This window comes from Dermacentor silvarum, chromosome 3 (genome assembly GCF_013339745.2).
Source record: "Dermacentor silvarum isolate Dsil-2018 chromosome 3, BIME_Dsil_1.4, whole genome shotgun sequence".
Taxonomy (NCBI): Eukaryota; Metazoa; Arthropoda; class Arachnida; order Ixodida; family Ixodidae; genus Dermacentor; species Dermacentor silvarum.
Genome location: NC_051156.1, coordinates 191,477,082 through 191,502,607, shown reverse-complemented (window position 1 = coordinate 191,502,607; position 25,526 = coordinate 191,477,082). Strand labels below are relative to the sequence as shown.

At 46.2% G+C, this 25,526-nt stretch overlaps 2 protein-coding genes across 2 annotated transcripts in view; both read right to left on the bottom strand.

Moving 5' to 3' along the window:
• LOC119445099 (ataxin-2-like protein) overlaps positions 1-14,878 on the bottom strand; it is a 39,076-nt gene extending 24,198 nt beyond the window's left edge. Inside the window, exons 1-6 of the mRNA XM_049664877.1 lie at positions 14,289-14,878; positions 10,329-10,365; positions 8,421-8,492; positions 7,369-7,686; positions 5,599-5,873; positions 4,563-4,807 (exon numbers count right to left, since the gene is read on the bottom strand). Coding sequence (XP_049520834.1) covers positions 4,563-4,807; positions 5,599-5,873; positions 7,369-7,686; positions 8,421-8,492; positions 10,329-10,365; positions 14,289-14,329 — 988 coding nt within the window. The 5' untranslated portion in view covers positions 14,330-14,878. The remainder of the gene's footprint in view (positions 1-4,562; positions 4,808-5,598; positions 5,874-7,368; positions 7,687-8,420; positions 8,493-10,328; positions 10,366-14,288) is intronic.
• Positions 14,879-16,903: 2,025 nt separating this feature from the next.
• On the bottom strand, positions 16,904-24,809 carry LOC119446330 (small nuclear ribonucleoprotein Sm D3). Its single transcript, XM_037710740.2, has 2 exons — positions 24,374-24,809; positions 16,904-17,110 (listed from the first exon to the last, which is right to left on the bottom strand). Exons 1-2 carry the CDS (start codon positions 24,690-24,692, stop codon positions 17,061-17,063), a joined length of 369 nt encoding a protein of 122 aa, XP_037566668.1. The 5' UTR covers positions 24,693-24,809; the 3' UTR covers positions 16,904-17,060.
• Positions 24,810-25,526: the final 717 nt, after the last annotated feature.

Below are 25,526 nucleotides of genomic sequence, written 5' to 3'. Positions count from 1 at the left end.
TGTGGGAATCCTCGGGTCCCATGACCGCCACACACGCGGCGAATGTTGCGACGGGCGCATGCGCGGCACGGTGGGGTGAGGAGAAGCTTTCCCTTCGCGGGCGGCGCACGGAAATGGCACGCGCTATCAGCGCCACCGGGTGGGTCACGTGAGATCCCGCTGATATTGCTCGGGTCTCTCTGGTCCCCAGCAAGCGGCGACAGCGGAAGTCTGGATACCCTTGGTAATTCGACATTCGGCTAATTCAGACATTTTTTCAGTCCCGCATAATCAGAATTAACGAGGCTTTACTGTATACAGTAAAACCTCGGTGATATGATCACAGCTAGTACGAATTTCGGTGTGATATGAATTCGTAACATTCCCCGGCCAAAATGCATTGCTCACAATACGAAACAAATCGGCTGTTCCGAACGCGTTGCCAGGCCGCTGCGGATCATACGAATGCGTGAGCAACAGCGGCGGCGGTCAAGTTAGCGGAGCGACCGGCACAGACAAGCCGGCACAGTGGGGTCTGGACAGGATTCATAGTCGCCAAGCAACCGGCTACACCACGCGGCTGCGCAATCTCTCATTGGTTCCCCCGTCGAGCGGACCAGACCACATCACAGCCTAGCTGGCACTTTGCGAGAAAGTAGACGAGGACCGCTGCAGCAACGACGACCAAAACGCTCCCTGCACTCGACGTGCTGAGGCGTTCGTGAGATCAGGTACGCGCACTTTTATGCCTTTCAGAAGGCGATTGTAGACGATTTGGGCAAGAAGAAAACGTACACGAATACTAGAATGTGACCATGCAAAAAAGCCGCAGTTTTGCCCGAAAGGTGATACAACGATTGCGATAGCAAATTAGTAGACAGCTGTACAAAGTAAGGATAGTAGTTTTACTGGCCGTACAAACTTGTAAACATTCGCTTACTACGTTAACAAGCACGGTGTCACACGCGCATAGTGACACAATTATGTGGGGCTCACGCCTAAAAAAGGATTCAGCCTAAAAGAACGGATTCACGTTAACGCTGCTCTGCCAGACCATCAGAAAAAGTCTACCGAGTCTCGTGAATGAATTTGCCGACTGTTTTTCAACGTCGTACAAAGTACGGTGCACGCCCATCACAAAGCAACGTATTATTACGGACGAATCCGCACGTCCTGTTCGCCAGCATCCTTACAGAGTGTCTCAAGTGGAAAGGTAAGCGATCAAGCAGCAGGTGAAAGATGCTCCAAGACGACGTGATCCAGCGATCCACAAGCCCGTGGGGTTCCCATGTAGTGTTAGTCAGAAAGACAGACAACGCACTATGTTTCTGTGTAGATTACAGAAAGTTGAACCGTGTCACCAAGCGCGATTTTTATCCATTGCCACCGACGACACATTGGATCGTCTACAACATGCTAAGTTTCTTTCTTCGTTGCATCTTAAATCCAGGAATTGGCAAATCAAAGTTGATAACAGGATCGTGAAAAAACAGCGTTTGTAACACCTGACGGGCTTTATGAGCTCAAAGTTCTCCCCTTCGGTCTCTGTTCCACACCTGCCACCTTTCAGCGGATGATGGATACCGTGCTTGCTGAACTCAAATGGCAAACCTGCCTCGTATACTTGGACGACGTCAACATGTTTTCGAGCACGTTTGACTAACATCTCGCACGACTCGAGAGCGTCCTCGCTACGATCCGTACTGCCGACCTCACCAGCAAGCCTGAAAAATGCTAATTCGGGTTCCAAGAGCTCAAATTTCTTGGCTATGTCGCTGGTACTAAAGGCGTCCGACCAGGAGGTAGAGGTAATAACGTAAGTGGAGACAGTCTCATCGCCAAGTGGCGAGCAATGGAGAGACGTGCTCGAAGATATTAGTGGCAGGGGGCAGCGAGACAGAGCGTCGGCATCTTGATGCTTTTTCCCAGACTTGTAGACGTCAAAATCGTACTCTTGTAACCACCTAGCAACCAAGCCGTCCAGACAAATTTTTCATTGATGACAACCAGTATAAGGCGTGGTGGTCGGTTATCACCGTGAAGTGGCGTCCATAAAGATATGGTCGAAACTTTTGTATGGCCCAAACTACTGTGAGGCATTCCTGCTCTGTTATCGAGTAGTTCTTCTCGGCAGCTGTTAATGCGCGACTGGCATAGGCAACGAATCTCTCTCGCGCAGTGGTATCACGCTGTAGAAGGACAACACCGATACCATGGCCATTAGCATCGGTGTGCAAACAAGTTGGTGCATTCTCATCGAAGTGACAGAACAGGGTCGGTTGTTAAGGCTTGCTTGAGGGCTTGGAAGGAAAGTTCAGTCGTCTGTCCAAGGGAAAGCAGTGCCCGACGTCAGCAACATGTGCAGCGGCGACGACATGGCAGCAAAATGACTGATGAAGCAGCGGAAGTAGGATGCCAGGCCCAAGAAACTTCTTGTTTTTGATTTTCGGGGCCAGGGAACCGAAGCATTTCAGCAACGTTGTCGGGATCTGGTTGAACGCCATCTTTACTGATAAGGTGGCCCAACACTTCGTTCTTTCGGGCAAAATGGCATTTCTTTGTGTTGAGTTGGAATCCAGCGTTGGAAATGTATGTGAAAACTTCGTCCAAACACTCAAGGTGCTGACGAAAAGTTGTAGAAAAATTAACGATGTCATCTAAATAACACAGACAGGTCTTCCACTTAAGGGGGGATGTTAAAAAAAATTAAATTATGGGGTTTTACGTGCCAAAACCAGTTCTGATTATGAGGCACGCCGTAGTGGGGGACTCCGGAAATTTAGACCACCGGGGTTCTTTAACGTGCACCTAAATCTAAGTACACGGGTGTTTTCGCATTTCGCCCCCATCGAAATGCGGCCGCCGTGGCCGGGATTCGATCCCGCGACCTCGTGCTCAGCAAAGGGGGGATGTGGCTTTGAAAATCAACTTCCTGATTTCTTCATGGATTTTGATGAAAATTGGCACAAATGTTTAGAATGTCTCCCTGATACTTCCATAAAAGTTTCAGAGTGATACCTTGAGAACATTTTATTGAGCAGAATTGATGGATTGAGCGACGACACAAATTGCTAGCACCACAAAGTGCTAGCAATTTCGGAGACTTCCAAGGCAGATTCTGACGCTCGGGTTGTGGGTTCTTGGTGTCTCACAGGAGACCAACCACCGCGGGTTCGAGCTTAGCGAGCCACAGGGCCGCGTCAGCCGTCGCCTCCAGCACCGCTCGCGCGCGAGCTCAGAGGCCGCAAGGGGCTACCGAGCGACGCACGCAAAAACACAGTAAAGCCCTGAGTTGATGGAAACTGTTTACTGAAACTGTCGGCACCAGCACTGTACAAACGCCCGCACGGAGGGGAGCCAAAGGGGTCCCGCACCAGGGCGAAAATACAATAACAGGCGCCTATAGCACGTCGCGGCGAGAGCACAGGCTCAAGCTGGGACACGCCGCTAGGAAAAGTCCCGACGGCTATGCTACTTGCTCTGGCGATAACCAATGGGTCACTCGCGAGAGCACGGGCAATATCCTTCGGCTTAGGCTTTCGGCAAGTGCGGCTCGGCGAGGTACGACCTCGCGCGAGCACTAATGGCACCGCTCGTCGGCTTAGCGTCGGGAAAGGATCAGCACAAAGTACGCGCTCCCCGCACGGGCAAAGGCACCGTGCGCGAGCTCCAGTCCTAGTCACAAAGGTGTCGGCGGACGAGAGGAAAGCATGAACGTATCGTGCGCTGGTCCCGGAGAGAAGTCCACGCTTCGCCGCTAGCAGCCGAGAACCGGCCGCGTAGCGACGTCAGCGCCCCGCCCTCACCGCAAACCGCCGCGCCACCGCGGGAACCGGTTAGGCGGCGCGGGCGGAGGAGGAGGCCAGCGGGGAACGATGGCGAGGGATGGCAGAGCAGGCGAAGCCCGTGCAGTCATGCCGGCGCAACCCTCAATCCCCACAGGGTTTAGATATAAAATTTTTCTTCGGAGGTTTTCATTCAATCAGGAACAGAAAGAATGCGAGGACTCACCTAACTTCACTGAGAACATTTACACAGGTAAACGAAAAAAATTGTATGAGCATGTTCCTGGCTGGTGCAAAAACGTAAAGTGAGAAAATGAACTACAGTCAGTGACAAGTCAAGAAAGCAGAGGAAGACTCCCCTCAAAGGGAACTGCACTAACAATATACTTGTCTAACTGCCCCTCTGCTTACTTCCCAATGCTCATTTCCTCTACATTTCACTCAGATGCTGCCACCAGATCAATAAATGCGGAATGCCTGCATCCTAATCCTTTTTAAAAGATCTCCTGTGCTACAATGCATGTGTTTGCACATAAAATGTCTTCCTTGTACTCACACCTACCTTTATCGTTTTTGCATGCAAACACGGCATGCTTGTTGTTGCTTAAACATTGGAACGGCTTTTCTTTGTGCCTGTGCGATACGTTACGGAACCAGTTTCTGGGAGTGTGCAGGCACAGAGAGTGATCATGGTCCACTTTTCCGTGAGGGGCTTCTCCGGGACTCTTGACCTGTCACTGACTACTGGCCACTAAGAGGAGGACCCAATGCATGGACAAGGGAGCCCACAACACCCACTCACCCCCGTTGAGCCGAGGGGATGCATCAAGCTCGGGGAAGGCAGCGGCCGAGTGAGGCGGCCCGTGCCTGGGTGGATGGTGCGGCTTGGGGGTGGTGGCGCAGAGGGTGAGGAGGGGCTACCCAGGCCACCCTTGAAGCCAGGCAAGCCCCCGCGGGGCAGGCCGCCCGCAGCCACCACCGCTGCCGGGGGCGGTGTGCCACGAAGGGGCTTGGAACCGCCCAGAGGCTTCCGCCGCACGTACCTGTAACAGGCACCACATTTGTATTAAAAAAAAAAACTGCTGGCCCTTTGATATCACAATTGGCGGCAGCCTGTTACCCAATCTCAATCTCAGCCCATTACCCAATCTCATATTGCCAGTACCCAGTACATGATTCAACTGCCTTCCATAGGGCAAGCAACTCCCGTTCCAACTAAATTCCAACCCCCAATTCTGGTGTCGTGTTTACCATAAAGTATCAATATCTGTTCACGCATTAATAAAGAACAAATGATTTTACGTCCCAAAGGCACAGCCTGGCTCCAAAGTATGGGGTGGCACGGTTAACTTGAGCACTAAAATTCTACACACAATATGCCAAAGTGGGCCCGACCCCACACAGAGCACCATTTTTTTTTTTTAATTTTTAAAGCACGGTTATCAAGGCTACACACTCTGATGCGACTAAGTGAGCTTGATGAACGCACTTGTTGGCGAGTGCAATCTACGACGAGTGTTGTGAAACCTTTACATGCGACAGCCTACAAATGACACTACTAGTGAAGCGCACTTTCTCAAAGTGACACTAAATTTGCCCATTTGACAGGGGCACAAGGCCGGCAACGAAACTATGGCACTGCGAAAACACAGGACGGAGTTAGGGGACCAGCACTGCATGTGTGCCCCCTTACTATGTCCTGCTTTCTCACGCTGCTATAGTTTCATTTCAAGAAAATGCCGCACCAACCAGCCCAAGTCGCAGCTCTCCAACAAGGCTGGCGCACAACCGAAAAGATAGAAAGCGGACCCAGACGCCAGGAAAATGAGCTTGCCTGGTCCCCTGTGGTGCATTGTCCCCAGAGGGTCGCACCACCGCGCTGAACTTGTCCTCCTCATCGCCATTCTCCACCTCTATGCGCTTCTTGAACACGGGGTTGCTCTCGATCTCCTGGGCAATCTTGGACGCCTTGGCCTCCTGCAGCTTGTACTCGTCTGTGTTCTTTGGCTCCAACTTAACAGTGTAGCTGGAGAGCGCACTGTCATAGGATGTAGTCACCCCATACTTCTCGGCGTTTGTCTTGAACATCTCATTGGCATCCCAGCCATTCTGAAAAGAGTGGGCAAAATGACGGGATAGACCATCAGAAAAAGAAAGGGTAAAAAAACAGGTAAGAGAGACTTGCAGTAGTTTCTTCTCAATGGTATGCCAATAAAAGCACTAATCAACGTTACTTCATCTTTAAAATTTTAGGAGCTTTGAGTTGAATTACATGTCTTCCCTCTCGACACTTGTGGAGTTTCGGAAGGTGTATAATGCATACAACCCCAAGCTGAAGTAAACTTAACATTACCAGTCAGATGCAAAGGCCCGAAATTCACATTACAACCTGCTTAGCACTGCCCATTTCATCTCAGCACTCTGGCTAATTTGATTCCGATCAAAGGCCATAGCCGGCGCCCATACATTTCTATGGGCCAAAACTTATTTTCATCCTGATATTGGCCCTCACCGAATAATTAGAACTAGACTGGTCAGTGCACAAGTGCCTCACAAAATGTTGGCTGCAATCCTGACTCCCAATGGCTGCAGTGCCGGTTTTAGCAGCGCTAGCGGTCAGTGAATGTGTCCAATACATGCTATCTGGCGTCAAAAATGCCTATTTCCTGGCCTGCCCTAGCCAGAGTTTGAAATGATAGCAGCAGCTCACAAAAAAATAATTACCATATCATTTTATAAAAAGAAAAAACAAAAAGGTCCGGAAATTGGCAGTGTATTGCAGTTGGATATCAAATCAAACCGTGTTCACAGCATTGGCAACAGATTATTGTCAGAGTCACAGTCATTGCCACTGTCATCATGAGAAGGCAAAAGCAAGTTTTGCATCGATTGGTGAAACAACATTGCTTTCATTACAAAAGCTCACTGAAAAGAGAAGATATTTTATGTGCTAAGCTAGCCGAAAACAGAGTCGAGTCACGTTTTCAGCATGCAGGAGTCTCGCATCACATGACGAACTGGCAATGTGCATAGTCTAGGCATGCACCACCATCCAGCTCCCTACAGTTTTGAATATCGAAGATAGCGGACTCATAGAGGACGACACATTATGGCTCAATGAACAGGTGTCCCAGAGTAACAACAATGGACATTTAAAGAACCCCAGGTGGTTCAAATTAATCCGGAGTCCCTCACTAAGGCGTGCCTCAATTAGATGGTGGTTTTGGCATGTAAAGCCTCAATAACTTAAGTGATAATAAATTTCCATTCTTTGAAGTAAAGTTTATCTTCTGCCGACTGCCAGAATAGTCTTTTCTCTCACTATATTATCCAGTCTGCGTTACAACTTGGGGGGACATTGGTTTTGAAATAACAAAAACTGGATAAGAGTTAGATTCGGGGCTGCATCAGAATCTGATAACTTCCAAATAAAGCAACAATGTGTCTGGACGTATTTTTTGCCTCCTCTACAATTTAACCCCCTCTATAATTCGGTAAATTATCTTGCTCTTATCGAGGTCAAATTAACGAACGTCAGCAGCACAGATTAGTTTTCTTTAGTAACAAACTTTTCTGATGTAACGATGGTTGCAAAAGGACTCACAGTGTCCTCCCCATCCAGTGGTGGGTCATCAAGACCGCCGATGTCAGCGCTGCCACCATCCATCCAGGGTTCGAGGGGGCGCTCGCCAAGCTGGCCATTGAACTTGCTGCTGATGGCCGTGTCCGTGAAGGAGTCACGCGTGGCATAGTCCAAGTCCGCATTAGGCGCGCACAGGGAGACAACATCCGGCAATCGGAATATCATCAGCTGCACAAGCCGCTGGTCCCGGCCCAGCGAAGTCAGCAGCCGCGACAGGGACGACGGTTCAGACTGTGCCCCTGGCTCCACGGGGTGAGCAGTCTCCAGCACGATCTCAAGCTGTGGCACACCAAGGATAACAACGAATGTTCATGGGACAAAAGAGCGATAAATAGTTCTATAGGTATTAGAAAATTAAGCTTCCACAATACAGTCAAACCTTGTTTTAACGAAGTCAGATGCAACACGACAATAACTTTACTGTTATTCGTTATAAGCACATATTTGTTACATGCTGATATTTGCAAGATACATTTTATACTTAATTCATAATGCCTGAAATTTATTATATCGAGGTTCAACTGTATCAAAAGGCCACATTTACTGTAGAGCAGGCTCGGTAAGCCAGAAAAGGCGCAATAACAAATGACAGGCGATGCTGCCTTGAAGGTCCTGCACTAGAACGTCACAGATTTTGATGGGGCCCACTAAGGCCTAGTTAATTATTTTATTGGTAAAGATGGACCACGTTGTATTCTAAAGGAGGCAAAGATTGAACCTAGCAAGTTTGACTTTAACTGCATCACAATGACACAAATTGGGCAACATACTTTAAAATCCCACACTGACTGGTCAAGACAAGCGCTACAGTCAGTCACGGCAATCCGACTACCGTAACGGTCATGACGGCATGGCCTTACAGAAGCTGTAAAACTGACCAAAACTATAACCACTCAGTTTCTAAAGGGCCTGGCAGGCTTAGTGCTCAGTGAAGCTGGAATGAAGGATTCACACCAAACAGCCCTTGTAGTGAGCAGAAAATAGATCGCAATGAGAAAAGAATGAAGCCCTACCTCAGGCGAAACTGTCCGGAATACGCCCTCATAGACCTCTCCGTCCCGGACTTGCACTTGGACAACATGACCCTGGGTTGGGAAGAAAAATACATGTTTCTGTTTCAGACTTTGTCGGACTCCAGCGACAATTCAAGTCTGAAACTGCCAACCTCTTTTACAGCCATGAAACGAGTTATGCAACAGCAATATCACACACTCCTGAGCACCACAAATGTTGGCGACAGCAATTTTTGAAATTATACTCCCGGACAATTTTGTGGAAATGAAGAAAAAGTTACACGGGTGGTGGAGCTTCTTTCCATATGCTACCGTGTGTAGTCCGGCAGAGTTTGACAGTACTTTGTTTCGGTTTCTCAGAGCAGATACTGAATCAGTGAAGCTTCCTACTGGCAACAGTTTTGCATTTGCCAAAATGTGGGACCGCACCCATGGATAACTTAGGGTTCAATGTTGAAAATCGCGAAAACAAGATTGCAAGGTATCATATGGCGATTAAAACGTCCTAGTTTCCTCAGCATGTTCTACTTCTTTTGTGTAGTTCAGCTAGCTGGCATTCTTGTGTAAGAAGGGACAACAAATGCCGTTTGTCTCTGTCTTTCCCTACTGTGCTGTCTTTTGTTTTGTTGCCAAAAGCAAATCAGACCGCACAAGCTTTAAAGTTTACCAACATGCCTGGCACCGTCCCCCTTTTATATCACACGTGATGAACTTCCAAGATGTCCGCTTCGTTTCAGGCGTGCTTGTGCTTCTGTTTTCCTAGATTTTATCATTTCGGTTATCGCCTGAAGATGACGGGGCATGGGAAATACCCTGATTCAATGGTAGTGCGACTGCATCACTAACAGAGCCCCCTCAAGAATGTTTAATACAACACGAAAACTGCATGCAAACTTACACAAGCGATGCAGCAATGTGGGACAAAACCGGGCGTATTATCTATTCCTTCGAGCTGAAAACAGAGCAAGTGGGAAAAGAGGGTCATCAGCAACTCAACTAAAGGAGCTGCAGAACTAAAGAAATGTGTGGCTGCTAGCCACCAATGAAGGATGGTATGGAAGCTAAACAGAATAGCTTGCAGTTTGTTACCTTGAATGGGAGAGGGGGGAAAGGAAGGGAATAAAGTGGTCGATAAAGAGAAGACATGCTAGGCACATAAGAGCATGAGAAACTGCACTGCAACCACATTCAACAGACCTGAGAAACTCCCAAGAAAATGCCTGACAGGTGCCTAAAATTTTTTCAGTCTGGCTGTTGGTTGAAGCCCCAGAGAGGAAACCCCACATTGACATTAATACAGCGTTTTTTCTTCGTGGTTTGCGCTTAATTGCAATTAAGGCGTTATTCTATTAGCAGCAAGCGATTTATTGCGCCTAATTTTGAGTAACCAACTTGACGTGCCTTCACCAGCCAAGCTAATCCACGTTAGGCCTACGAGCCATGAAATCGTCAATCGAATTCAGAATCAGCGGCGTCTAATGAATCAATCTTCATTACACACGTTAGTTGAGAGAAAGCGATAACCGCAGTCACTTCTCCTAGCTTACTAACTTCACGCGTTACCACGAATCAAGCCGAGTTTGGTACTCAGAGAGCCGCCGCTTCGGGTGCCGCCATGTTTGTTGACGCAAAACTTTGGGGCTGCTTTTGGGGCTCCCGCTAAATCGGCGAAATAGCGTGCCCAACGCAAACCCAAACGCAGTTAGCGTCTCGCGCATGCGCAGTGGTGTCGACGCTATTTCTTTGGGGCCCCTATTCTAAAACTCTCTATTAATACAGCGTTTTCCTCAGTGTTAAGTTTCAGACCACTGCAACCGTGTGCAACGAGATTCAAACTTATCGATGAAACTCCCCTCTGTAATGCCAAGAGGCATGGACAGCACTTCCAATAGATAAACACAAACTTACCTTTCTATCTTGAGAAGCTTTTGACCTGGCTGGCCTGCTGAAAGCAAACGAAAAAAAAAAGTGTTGCACAAATAATCTGCCAAGTCATCCATCTGCTACAATCCAGTGATGTGGATTAATAGCATTAATAAATGCATTTGACTGAGCAGCCATCAGAAATGTTTACAATTCAACATACCGAATGAGCACTTTTTGCCATTTGATGCAAGAGCGAAGCTTATATGCTTACAGTGGTCATTCCATGTGGCTATTGCTGTTCACATGAATGGCAGTGACCACACTGCTTGGAACTCTGTAGAAAATGCGTCCTTAATAGTTTGATGAACCATGTCTGCAACAACTTGCTCCGTAGAACTTCACAAGTCAGGGCCGGTATTTTGTAGCAATGCCTTTCAGATGCCAATGCCTTTGCGCTTGGTCCGTGGTCAGAGCGACAGTCCGCTCACATTATCAACGGGATCAGACGGCGTGAGCGGTGGATGATAAGACTAGTATAGAATAAAGCATAACGCATCGCTACAAAATACTGGCACAGCTTCCCTCTGACTATTCATTCGAGGTGGCTGCTTGTAACCGGTTTCAACTAGTCATTTCATTAAGAGAGTAAAACTGTTGCTTTCACATTTGTAAATGCCTAGTGAGCAAACAGCACATTATTCTGACCTACTGATACCATATATTCAAACTGTTACAGCATTATCCTACCTGGCTACTAGCACCGTGAAAGCTTTCTCTGCTTGAAGCACAGTGACAAGTAAAAAACGACAAGATGTAATTTTGAGTGCACAATTTGCGAGAAATATGTTGTGAAGTGTCCTTTAAGAAATTTACTTTTGAAAAATATTCGGCTTGCTTGCATACTTGAAATCGGCATGGAAAACGATGGAAAACAGGAGGCGTGGCTACAAGGGTGTGTGATGCACTCTTACCGACATGAATGGCGACTTTATATATATATATAGTTTCTCTCCACTTTTTCCATAGGAGGTCAGGCAAACTCAGAAAGACTGCTATCACACGGCACAGGGAAGCAATTTCTCCCGCTGAAGTCCTTAGCTTTTTATCTCCTCAGACAACTGCCCCATAAGCTTTTAAGACTAAACATTGTTTCAGCGGTGGGGGAAAAAAAAGAGAAAAAAGTACAAGCATAGAGAGAGGATAGAAAATGCGCTAGACTTTTAACTGATGGTTTGTATTGCACTTCGCAAACACCTTTACTCTCTCCTACCTGGCATATGCCTTCCACAAGCGAAATAAACAACCAGTTTGAAAGTCTAGAGCGTGTCACGTGGGCCTCTAACTCCTCATCCAAGTTTTTTTCTGCAAGGGCAATGCTTGGTCACAACCAAAATCAATTAACTCGGCTTATCCCTACTTAAAATAAATTCTAAGATTTTATTTATTTATTTATTATACATACTGTCAATCCCAATAGGGATTATAACAGGCAAAAGAAATAGGGATTTAGTACAAGGCAAAAAAATCTAACATAATCAACCAGACGCGCCCCAATCTACAAATGCAAGGCATACCGCAAACTCTTTAAAACTAAATTGTACAGACAAAATGACATTGTCACTTGAGTTAAATGAAAACAAAAGCAAAAATTATACATGCCAAAACCCCGATTTGATTATGGGGTAGGCCGTAGTGGGGGACTTGGGATTTTATTTGACCACCTGGGTTCTTTAACCCTTTCAGTGCACTTTTTTTTTTTTTTTTCAGAAGTGATGCACTCCCACCATCGGGGGTGTTCTTTCTCTATTATAAAATGAAAACTACGGTTTGTGTTTAGTTATGCAGAAGAGAAAAGAATCACGTGGTTAATCAAAATCAAATCTTGGTATCCGAGGGGAGAAGAATGGAGAACGTACCGTACGTCATGACATGGCGGGACAAACTCGGAAGCATACCAGAACGTCAATGGCACCGAACGGGTTAACGTGCACCCAATGCACAGTACACGGGTACTTTTGGATTTCACCCCCATCAAAATGTGGCTGCCACCGCCGGGATTTGATCCAGCGCTTGGGCTTAGCGAGCAACGCCAAAACCCCCAGCGGGTCATTAAGCAAACCAGCCCTTCCATTGGCATTGCCAGTGTTGTCATGCATCATTTCACAATGAATTAAGCTCTCTTCCCATCTATTACACAATGACTGCCACTGCGACATATGTGCGGTTAAGCAAGATGGCAATTTCATACAGGGAAGGATTTCCAAATTATTAATGCTTAAAAGAAACGGTGAACATGTTACATTTGTAGAGATACCACCACAAGCTAAGGTTCAAAAACTATGGGTATCGAAGGAAGTTTGCTGCAGAGACATGCAACCAGAATCAAACGGTTGAATTCTGGAGTTTTACGCGCCAAAACCATGATTTGATCATGAGGCACACTGCAGTGGGGGACTCCGGATTAATTTGGACCACCGGGGGATCTAGTACTTGCCCCCAATGCACTTGCGTTTTTGAAATAGAGTGAAAGTAGAAAGGTGGTAAAAGGTATGTGCAATTACAAGACGTTCTAATTACCAGACACATCGTCGGGCAAGGTGAAAGGTGAGTATTCGTTCACTCAAATTTCGCTCATGAATTAAAAAAAATGCACCTGAAGATTCCGTGTCTCATTTACAAGAGCAAGTCTGTACAGCAACTTTACAAAAATGTCAATAACTTTAAAACTGTCAAAAAACACCTATGTGAATGAACAAGAACTGCCATGACAAAGATATTTCGAAGAATGTGAGATTTCAAACAGCTGTTGCTTTAGCTTTGAAGAATAGGCGTAACAAACATTGCAATGATGAAAATAATAACCAAGACACTGAAATTGAATGAGCAATGCCTTGTTCCCAATGCAACAAAGCGCTCTCCTCTACAAAGGAAACAGCTTACTTTTAATGCATATTGTTTGCCATTTCCATTATCCAATTACTAAAGAAACGTTCGTCTAGAATTCCACAGAAAGCGCTTCAAACGAGGCAGAAGTCCACCGGCAATGATCAGCCCGTCAGCATGTACACCATGCTCGCAATTTTATCTCGCATCTTGTGGCGACTAACTAGGCTAGAGATAACATTTCTGGCGTGCCAAAAAGGGAAGAGTTCCATTAGCAATGTACGAGATGTGGCTACTCGCACTGTTATCACTTTCGAGAACACTGCAGAGGTAACGAACGAGGACGATTCAGCTTCTTTTCCTTTCGAGACAGAGCGCCCTTGGTAGCGGAATGTTTGGGACATCAACGAGGTCACTAGGAAGCGAGATGTTACACGTTGCTCGCACGACAACTCGTAAATTGCAACGCAGGGCTTACGAGGGCAAGAAGGTTTCCTTAAAATGCCTGCTACAAATTTTAGTGAAGTTTTACATAGAGTTTCAACGTAGTCGCGACGGAAAGGCGAAAGTTCATGATGCATTGCGCCAAATTCTCGCCCTATGTGAAACAGTACAGATAAGATTCGCTTTTCAGACAGAATAGCATAATATTCGTAAATTATCGCCGTCGCCTGTGCGCGCGAGGAAATACAGAATTCGTGAGAGCGCGGCGGCGAGTGAGGATCTGTTTAATAATGTTGCTTCCAGCCCGAGTCTGGTACGAACTTTTCTTCCCACACACAAACACAAGGGCGTTTGCAGCACGAGCCTCCACACGAGAGAGAAAAGCGAAGTCGAGCGACGAATATGCAGTACTTGAAATGCATTCTCCGAGCAAGCAGAAAACTGCACTGGCGCATTCCTAAGCATCGGGCCGAGACGCGGGTCGAAGATGCTGCTACACTGCATCGATTCATACGCGATCACGGGTTCTCTAGGCCTACATGTTACTACGAGAAGCATGTTTCGAGTCGCGGCAAACAAAAACAGCGCAGACGCTCAAGTTTTTCTGGCCACAGAGTAGCACCGCACGACATCCCGAGCGCGGAACGCAGAAAACAAAATGAGAATGGTACAAACCTCGTGCTGTTCTTGCTTTTCCGCTTGGTATCCCCACTCATGATTGTTCGCTGGACGATGGGACGTATTTGAAGCACTTGTCCACTCTTGTTGCCGCACAAGAAACCGTTTAAAGAGTCCAGTCCTAAGTTGGCGCTCACCTCCAAGGTGTCCGGTTTTTTTCCTATTTATACTATTGTACAACTATTGCAGCTTCGTAGCGTACGAAGTGGGTTGATGAGTGGATCACCTGAACCACTAGGCCTAAACGGCCGATTCTCGCTGAGGCCAAAGCGCCGAAGTCCAGAAATATCACAGACACAAGTATAAAAACAAGGCATCTGAGAGGGAATGGTTATTTACAGTAGTTCCTATGTTACACTTTTCCCTTCTAGTAGTAGAATACCCGCGCGAATACGGGGGATCGCTTAAGGGCCAAAGGCAGGCCCCTTCCTAAGCCTAACAGCAAAGGGGGGAAGCAGTGCGAGATCCCGAATACACGCCGGGGGCGCCTTTCGCCCGCTACCGCCGCCGCACTACTTTATCTCGTGGAAACAGAGTTCTCGTGATTTGCACATGCACGCAGGGCATATCGACGCATTACAGAGCGACAGTACGAGAGAAACATGCCAAGGCTATTGATTTAGCTTAACGAACTTAGGCTGCTCAAAAAGCCGGCCTTCGAGAACGTCGCACAACACTTCCTCGTGCTGGCCAAGCGCCCATGCTCTTGAACTGCCGGGAGTTTAATCACCCAGCAGCGTGGCCAATGTTTATGTGTCATACATTCGTCGCCGACTGCAGGGTTCAGACACGGCTAAGGTCTCAAGATCTGGCAGACGGCATGCAGCGAACGGAGCACAAACTGGAGCGGTGGCCAAACTCCAAACGCGCATCAAACGCACAACCGCGTGGTCCTGTATTTACCTTACCGTCAAAATCGATTTCCCCTCGCACATCACGACGCGCGCGAATTTCTCCAGCGCGACAGAACTTGTCTTTGCTGCTGCGAAGCAGCGTTCGGGAGGAAAACTCTCGCTTCGCACGACACGTCAGCAAATGCGAAGGATACCCCGCGACACAACGAGATCGCGCTTTCTGATTCTACTCTTCTTCACTTGCGGCTCGCGCAGGAGTCGGCCGAGAACGTCGTGCCAGTATTATAGAAGTGAAATAATCTTCGTTTAAATAATTACATTACCCACCGAAGCATGCATTCGTATTGCCAGTTATCGGCTACGAAAGACAAAACGCGCTACTGCGCCTCATAGACACTTGCTGTCCAAGTCACGCGTCGCTTGGGTATGTAAACAACAATTGCGCAATACAGCCCAGACTCGGCGGCCAGGTTCCGCAACACGTTTCCGGCCTTCTCCTTGGGCAAGACGCGTGGTGTCCGGTGCTGCATCACTTGCAATGAAGGCTTGCGTAGTTTGGCCATTTGAGTTGCAAGCTGCTCTCATTTCCCCTCCCCTCCAACGCCCACTTTATAAGTCATGCCGGCCATTGACAGTATCTAACCGGACGGTTACGCTGGTTAAAACACGCACTTCAACCAATAATGAAGGCGGGGGACTATATTCGGTGCTGTTACAATTTAAGCATAACGGGTGCCGTGGTGAATCCGCTTATAACGAACTGGACCTTAGAACGAACCCATGTACGAAATTTCGTCCGATTTGCAGATATGCTCGTACAACTGCTTCGTGAACCGTTCATGCGACACAAATGCAAGATGCCCCAGTGAGCACTAATTTGCATTTATTGTGACAGTACAACTACTACTCAAAGTATGACAATTTTTGTTCTTGCAGCTTTGCATTCAGTGTAATTTCAAAAGCCAGACAGCCCCAATGCGGACATACATTTTATCTAGGTATATGAAAAAGATTATAAAGGTTGATGTTTCTGCACTGCAAAGCCTACCTAGCTTAGAATTTTTTTTTAATTATGAGACATAGTGCTTTCTTGGTAAGTATAAGGACCTTCCAGTTTCCAGATGAGCTGCCCTAGACAGATCAGCCAGAGCACACATAAAAGTTGTTTTGCTAGCTAGATGCAAGCACTGCCATCAATGTCATCAATGAAAGCAGGTGCCATTTTGTTGGAGGTAGCTTTCTGACAAAAGTTCAATACATACAATGCCGTGTTGACATAACCAATTTACAATGATACAGCTTACAGAGCTCAGGTGCTTTGAGAAAAAAATCGGGGGTCTCAAACACGTGCCCTTTTTTGCATTTTCACTAGCCGCATAAGCATAACTTGCCCAAGCCTTAATACTTTACTGCTCCTTTGATAGGCCAAACTGAGGCCTGCAGGTGGCCATGTGCTATGCATCTTTGGCTAGAGATGCATCTTTGGCTAGAGACTCCTGGGCATAATTAGTCGTACCAGGGTTCAGTTATAAATGAGTTTCACACTGTAGTGCACTTCCTTATCACAGACACTGACAAATCGCTACCCAAGAAAACTCAATTTATTCCACTTCATTCTTTACAATTCAAAGCAATGAAAACCGAAAGAATGGAACATGGGAAAGAAAAAAAAAAACATCACCACAGCGCAGCGTGCCATGCCAGAAGATACTGACTTCACCCACAATCTTTTATTCCTTCCAGAGGCTACTGCACTTCCTAAGGAAGATGAACGATTGTGGTGGCTGCACACGACACAAAAAATCGATCCATGCGCCTGGCATGTATAGACCCGACAAATGTTGACTCCTGTGGTGATGTCATGGAGGTGCTGTGCATAAAATATGAAGTACAGGGGTGGGGTGGGTCGGCCGCCTCATTTTCGTCTCTGGAACAAGGCTCTGGCTCGACCTCGTCCTCTTGCAGCTGCGTAAATGGACAACCACAGAGTCAAGGAATCAGTCAACTGAAAATAGCCTCACATGTTGTAAGTAAACACACCACATTTACAATTCACAAGAACCATTTTTAAAGCTACCAAGGCGAGAATGCAAACATGCTTTACTGCCTGCTTCCCACACTGGTCAATTTGTAGAGATTTGTAAACATTGGTCAGAAATTTCACTGGACAGAGATTAAGGTTTTTCGTTATTGTTATTGCTCCGATGGAATGCATTTCCCACACACTAGGTTTGGTGTGCGATTGCACGTTAAGCTAAAACGCATTCAAACTCAAACGTGAGATTCTAGGATGACTTGACTAAGAGGATGATCACTATAACATGCAGTGCAACAAAAGAGTGCTCAAATTGATCACATTTGATGTCAGATGGCTTAGGTGGACACCACATTCCTTAAGTCATGACCGAAATCTCTATAAAGTGATTTATTTGACATGTTCAGCAGCTTTTTAGGCTGATGCCATGGGGAGAAAACGAGGTGGAGAAGCAGCCATGGGGGTTGCGAAAGAGCATTTTTGAAACATACGCCTCCCGTTCCTGCCATCACTACATTTTGCAAGAACTTCTTTTTGAGGGATTAACGAAAGTTTACAAAGGCGTGTAAATCTTTCCATGGGTCAGTGATGCTACTGCCGACTTCTGATTTGGAGCAATTTTTGGAGCATTAGAAATTTCATTTTGGAGCACATTGGAGCAGGCAATTTGGCATTTGGGAGCAGCTGATTTTTCACATCCTGAAGTATTTCGAAAAAGCGAGTTGCAATTTACATTCAGAGACCTGACTAATTCGTTCGTTCTTACGAGAAGCCTGGTAAACATTTCCATCCTTTGCAGATCTCGTGGAGAAAAAATGCTCATCTGTGCATGCGACACACACAAATTGATATCGTTTCATATATTGCTAGTTTTCCCAGATGTCGTTCGTTATATCCAGAAACAGAAATTATGGACACATTGGCGGCATACAGTTTATTATAATCACATGTCATGCTGCGCTTCAAACAAGCTACAGTAGAACCCCGCTGTTACGTTCCCGGTGCTGCGTTTTCCCGGCTGTTACGTCCTTTCGGCCGGTCCCGGCGTAGTTCCCATAGGACCCAATGCATTGGTAACCCCACTGTTGCGTCGCAAATGTGGCACCGTTCCCTCATCATGCCTTGCGAACTGCCACCCCGCGCCGCCCAAGCGGCCATTTTGACTTTCATGTCGCTTGGCTTGGTGACTTGACGATGGGATTGGCTGCCCAAAGTGCCGGGGGCGACACCTGTGACGTATTTTCGGTTTCCGCCAGCCAAAGCATGGCCTTTGAGATCCGTATTTCCTATCTAAAGATGGTGTCTATATATGACGTGGTGGCGCACTAAAATTGGTTTTGGCGCATAGATGTTCCGTATTAAGTCCAAGGGCGATAACGCCATCGCCCCGCGCCGTATGTGCGAGTGAAAGCGTTCGAGGGGAGCCGACAACCGCGGCGCCTATCTCGCACGCGCAAGAAAGAAAGCAGGGAGGAAGCGCGCCTTTTTCCGTCCCGCTCGAGGCACCGGCGAGGGAGCGAGGTGGAGGAAAACGAAAGGCGTTGTACTCTGGCATCAAGTGCTTAATGCGCGGCGGCGTGATATCTTGAAGGCGATCTGCTTTGGGGATAGAGTATAGGCAGTGTAGGTGTCGGTGGCTCATAACTTTGAGCGTGCTGTGTGTTCTCGGCGTTCAGTTTGCGTGGAAACGATAGACACCAGTAGGAAGGTCACTTCGTTCGCTGCTGCTGCGACGCATCCTCACGCCAGCGTTTGACAGCGCGTGTCCGCGCTCATCGAGTGTCATGTGTTTATGTTTGCCTCTGCGCGCTGACGCCAGGCTTGTTAATATAGTTAATAAGCGAATGTTTACAAGTTTATACGGAAGATAAAACTACTATACTACTTACTTTGTATAGCTTCCTACTAATTTGCAATCGCAATTGATGATTCGGCTTTCGGCGAAACTATTTTTTTTCACACTTAAGAATTAAAACAATATTGTGTGCAGTTCAACGCTACTCTCATTTTTCAATTTTCCCGTTTCTCTCGGCTTTTACGTTTTTTTTGTCTTTTTTTGTTTTATTTACGGTCCTGTGAAAAAACGTATCAGCGGGGGTCTACTGGACTAGCTGCGTTTCTGGAGTAGATAACGTCCGCCGATGAATCGCCAATTGACCTTGAAGCCACGAGCCTCAGCAGAAACCGCACTTTGCCGTCGAGCCGCCTCGCAAGGCAGACGCCGCATCGGCGCCGTGCATGGCGCTGTGGCTTAATCGAGACTAAAGATCGGGACGTACGCGCTAGTGCTGTTTCGTCTCCTGTTCACAACTAGATTGCAATTAAGGCTCGCCCTATCATCACGTTGCACGTTTTAATTCCCCAGTGGTGCAATTGTCGGCGATAGATGCCGTCAACTCTGAGACTGTTTGGCGCAGTTAGGCGCAATTTTCATCGATTGTATCAGGATGGCGCAGTAAATCCCATTTGGCGCACTTTGGCGCAGTTGGCGCAGGAGTGGAATCACTGCATGAGGTGTATACGAGGTGTGTTCAAAAAGAAACCGAACTTTTGAAATAGCGCACCAACCGGCAGAGGGGGCGTGCTGCAGCTACTGAGTGCATGTAGCAGCAGGTTTAGACAACAAACTGCCATTTGCCGCGTTTCGCTCAGACAGTTAGTTCGCGAGCTATAGTAGCTGAAGTGAGCACATGAACAAGCTGTTCTTCAGATTGGTGCCAAAGTGACAAGGAAGGAATTGGAAGAACAGCGTGCGTGTGAGAAGTTCTGCTACAAACTTGGGAAAACTTTCACAGAGACATTTCAGTTGCTAAGCCAAGCATACAGGGAGGACTGTATGAGCCGCACGCAGTGCTATGATTGGTTAAAGCGTTTTGAAGATGGAAGAATGTCAGTCGGTGACGATCCCAAGCTTGGACGACCTTCCACATCCACAGATGATGACCACCTCGAGAGAGTTCGAACTGTGATAGCGTAGGATCATGTCATGAAATTTTAAGTGACAAACTTGGGATGCGTCGTATCAGTGCGAAATTCGTGCCGCGTTTGTTGACTGATGAACAGAAACAGACCTGTGTTGAAATCAGCCAGGAACTGCTCACCGCTGCCAATGATTAAAACTGTCTTAAGAACATCAACCAGGTGATGAGACATGGGTTTATGGCTATGATGTGGAAACGAAAGTGCAGTCATCGCAGTGGGTGGCCAAAGGTTCTCCTCGTCCAAAAAAGCATGTATGAGTCGGTCAAAAATGGTAATGTTGGTTGTGTTTTTTGTCTGCAAAGGCATTGTCCATCAGGAATTTGTGCCACATGGTCAGACGATAAAAAAAAGAAGTTTACCAGGGAATCCTAGCACGTTTGAGAGGTTATACGAAGTAAGAGGCCTGAATTGGAGGAAAATCAGGCTTGGATGTTGAATCATGACAATGCCCCAGCTCACGCGTCGCTCCTTGTCCGCAGCTACTTAGCGAAACCTACACTCCTATTGTGCGCCACCCACCATATTCTCCGGACCTAGCCCCCAGACGTTTTTCTATTCCCCAAGCTGAAAACCACCTTGAAAGGACGTCGTTTCCAAACCGTAGAGGAGATCCAGGACAATGCGAGAAGAGACCTGCGTGCCATTCCAGAAAGTGCTCATAGGAGGCTTTCCAAAAATGGAAGAAAAGATGGGACGAGTGCATTGCCAGTAGAGGGGACTTCTTTGAAGGGACAGCACTTAAAATGGTGTACCATAAGCAGTAAAGGTGTTATAGCAAAAGTTCGGTTTCTTTTTGAAGATACCTCGTAGATGCAATTTTCTTCAACTCAAAAGGGACACTGAAGGGAGTATTGCATCTAGTAAGTGGGCAACTTTGGTCCGGAAAATCTATACACTTGTTCCATAACATGGGACGGCTCAATGCAGAGAATGTTGCGATTATTAATACAGCACAGCTTTCCTGATTAAAAAAAAAAAAAGAATGCTTGCCTTTAGTCTCCCATTAACCACTTAAGAGGTCTTGACCTCAGCCCACCATAAGTGGTTGTCCCTGTTTGGCTCACAGTGACAGCTAGTCATAGGATCGGTTTCTGAATAACTTGTTGCCAAGGATGTCAAGCAGTGTTTTTCATTTTTCCCACAATGCTGATGCCGGTAGACATTTCGTCCTACAGGTATTCCCGTGTGTGGTAGGTTGATGGCGCTTTACTAATCACAGTGTCAGACATGCCAGGCTGCGTGCGCTACCACCCCGCAGTCAGTCCCTGGCAGTTCTCATGGCAGCTATGAAGGAATGCTGAAAGTTTTACTACTGACATTGAAAACCATTCCTTTATTTTCGTGAATCTCCAAGATGGAAAGTGGATGACTCACGCTTATAAATATATCCTTCGCCATACGAGATCTGCAGTCCCATTTCTGTTTTTTTTACCATGTTAGTCGAGCATTTCATGTCATAGAGAAGTGTATGGCACCATTTTTCAAAAAGAGAAATAGGCCCCTCTCCTATGGTGTTGAAGTCAATTATAAAAACTTGCTCAGATTTATTGATGTGGCAGTCTTATGAAGGGGAAATATTCGTAAAATCCCACTCACACAGCAGGGTCACAGTATAATCTATTTGAAACATGAATCAAGAAGAATCATGAATTGGCGTTTTTGTTCAGATCACATCATATGAGGCAGAACCAGAACTGCAAAATGGTGTTGCTTTAAAAACCACGAACTAGTTCGGGACTGCATGCTAACTTACTAAGAATAAACCACATAATGAAGTGCTGCACCAATTAAATAAGCCATGTGCAAACCAATCCCAGCCCACACAAACGCAATCTTGGGATTGCAATTACCTAGCTACAAACTTTCTTCAACAGAGCACTACCCATGCGAACTTCGATATGACAATGCAGCTGACACAATAGGTGCAGCTTTGGAAACTACTCCTTTGATTTGAAATCTTAACAGTTTTTATTCCTATGCAAGAGGCCAAAAACCGAGTGTGCACATAGTGCCCTTCCTTCCATACTGGGAGGTCATTTATTCTGTTCAAAAAGAGCTTTAGCTTGCGGCAAACTCCGATGCCACCTATTCAAATACCTGTAAGCCGTAAAAATGCTTTTATGAAACACCTGAAGTGATTTGCATAAAATTTGCTGTACTTGAAAGAGAATGTATATAATTCTAGTAAAGGCAGGAAGCCGATTTTTGATTTGGGGCCTGCAATTTCTTACAATAATCTGCAAGTTTTCAATCAAATGTAAGCACAAAGTTAATAAATTTCGTAAATCTGCACCAAGAACAAATATCGCAGTTTTGTAAACTGCACCCGCCAGAGCATCTAAAGCGGACAATTTTGATATTCAAATTTACAGCTTATGTGCATATGTTACGTGTTTACGACGGTCTTGCAAAAGTCCTACTCACAAATTAGTGGTATGTCAGGGGACTATTCTCAGACGATCACTTTTGGCGATACTATCGCCTTCCCGTGATGTAGTGCTCCAATGAGCTCACCCGATCTTGCTCAACCAGCCAATAAACGTGCACCGAAAGTGATATCACCGAAAGCGACGTCCCCGAGTATGTCCTCTAAGTGGTGTATTATACATGAACTTTGTCTACTTCAAAAGTATACTTTTGCAATTTTCAACTATTGTTTTAAAAATTGGTGGCCTCAACAAAAAATCTTCCTACAGTCACTAAGTTTAAACTTGCACAATAAGGAATGAGTGTGCTTTAATAATGGTCACCAACACTGGCAAACTTTTCACTGCAGCATTAAAATGTTACCAGTTCCCCCGCTCTGAATTTGTTCTTTGCCGTTGACGCTATGACCACCAGGTCATGAAGTGTCCCAAAACGTCTCTCATGACCGAATAGCTGTCCCTCTTGAAAATAAGCTGATGCCACTTGTCACCTAGAGCAAATTGTTTAGCTTCTGGGCACCGTGTGTTGCATGTTCAATGACACGCATGACTGTTCACATAGGCTACAGGGAAATGGAATGATCAGTAACAAAATTATACTTCACAGGCCACAGATATCTATCAACACCATGATCACTCCCGGGCTCACGCACCAAAGAGTTCTCAGTAAGGCAGCCACCTGTCATTAGCTGTTGTCATTTATAGCCCATGCGGCCAAACTGGCCAATACAAATGGTTGCTTCAAAATGGCAAGAGGAAATCGCATCGGATGCCAGGTCTATTAAATATGTCCTTCAAATTTTTCTTCTTCAGATGACTTACGAAGGTGTCAAAATTCGCCAAATGTGAACTAAATTGCAAGTGCAATCTTGAAGCTAAGAGTTGGAGAGTCTAAATTGAAGGTTAGTGCATAGCACCGTGCTGAGATATTTGAGATATTTCCCATGGCACAGTAAGGAAAGAGCTAAACTTTCAGATTACGGCACAACGTATCTTAACTATGCATTCACAAAAATCGCACTTTATTTTTGATACTTCACTGAAGTTAGTGCATGCATGCATGCATGCCAATTGAAGCTGAAGTGTTCATGGGCTAGAAACATATTTCGACTCCACAAATAGTAGTGACAGGTATGCTATGGATGATGTGATGATGAAAATTGGAACTATCTCCATAACATCGCCAGACGTTGACATTGCAACTGTATGGCCGAAAAGCGCATTATTAAATCAAGCGTTATAGCCAAGCTAGCACTACTTCCAGAAATCTAGAAGTGAATTCAACCGCACTGGTAGGGCTGGTAGCCATGGCAGTAAGCTATGCTTTCTGCAGGTAGCTGCACCTGTAGTAGCAGTAGAATTGGTAGTAGTAGTAGTAGTAGTAGTAGTAGTAGTAGTAGCAGCAGCAGCGGTAGTAGCTGCCACTGTAGAAAAAAGACGCGTTCTTGGGAAGGAAGAAACCATGAAGAACGTTAACTCTGTCTAGGGCACTTACACAATGCATGCCAACGCTCGAAATTCCGAAAGTAAGGGTAAACAAAACTAAACACTCTACAGAGAAAGAAAAAACAGAAATGTCGACCTTCTGAAATTCGCTACACCGTTGAGCGGCTCACGGAGACAAGGGAAAACGAAACATTGGCTTAGCAACGAAAACATCGTTGGCTTAGCACCAGAGATAACACCGAACTACAAACAAAACCATGGGGTCGCGCTAGATCTTTACTTCACTGAATCCCACGATAACGAGAAACTGCATTCAGCAAAAGAAGAATGTGGGCTAACCTTGCGCTCGTAGAATCGCCGACTTGCCCCTGCCGGCGGACGCCGTCGCACTTTTGGCACCGGCTTTTTTGAACATAGGAGCGTTTTTGAGCATGTCCGGTAGTATCATGAAACGTATCTTGCTGCCCCTGATGTAGACGTTCTCGAGCTGAGCAACTCGCCCGTCGCGGTACGTGACCGTGATGTTGCACATCTGACAATTCATGTTGTCCTCGGCCTCCACCAGTTTGCCCCGGTAAACTTCGCCGGTGTTGGTCTCGCAGGTGACGATGTGCCCTTCAGCTTCGTGAAGAACTTTTATGGGCACACCGATCGACATGCTGGCTCAATTTCTGCGAGGAGACTCGACTAAAATCACGCAGATTCAAACAGATTACGAGAAACACCCGCTAATTGCTCGCACGTTCAACGTTACCGGTACGTTTCCCGCTGTAAACATTGGTACCGCAGCAAATGATAAAAAAAACAATATTCAACATTTATGTAAATAACAAAACAGGATTACTTATTGTATTTAAGAACTACATCAAATTCTAAATAAAACAAATTACTTTAAAATTTTACTATTTGCTGCGAGGCTACAACATGCACTATTTGATGTTATTTTAATAAAAATTTGATCGAAACTACAGCCACTGTATCGAAACTCTGACTTTAGGAGCTTTAGGAACCAATATTATTGTCAAAAGAAATGCTGATGTCTTATATTGTAATATAATGATTAGCACGGCAGTGGTAGGTGTTCTTGTTCATGTTCATACTTTTCTCGTGACATTCTTGTGCGCTGGCTTGTGACCGCACTACGGTGAACCGCACCACCACCGCATGCATGCATCACAACGTTGAGGCCAGCGCACGCATTCTGTTGCGTCTGCAGTCACGTCCTACAAAACCAAGTACAATTTTCATGCGACTGAACACTGAACCAGCTGAAGATTCTTTTCAGACTCACACCCGTGTGAGCTTGCGCGTACGTGGTTTGTACCCCGCGTGTAGCAGACGACCCACAGGTACAGCGGTAGGAAATAGTCGCAACAAAGTGGCAAAAGACGTGGTGCTATTTAATGAAAAGCAGACCATAGTTGAATCACAGAACACCCATACAAACTTGAATTTCTTTCACTCTCGCTACTCCCAGCGCTTGCAGCGTTCG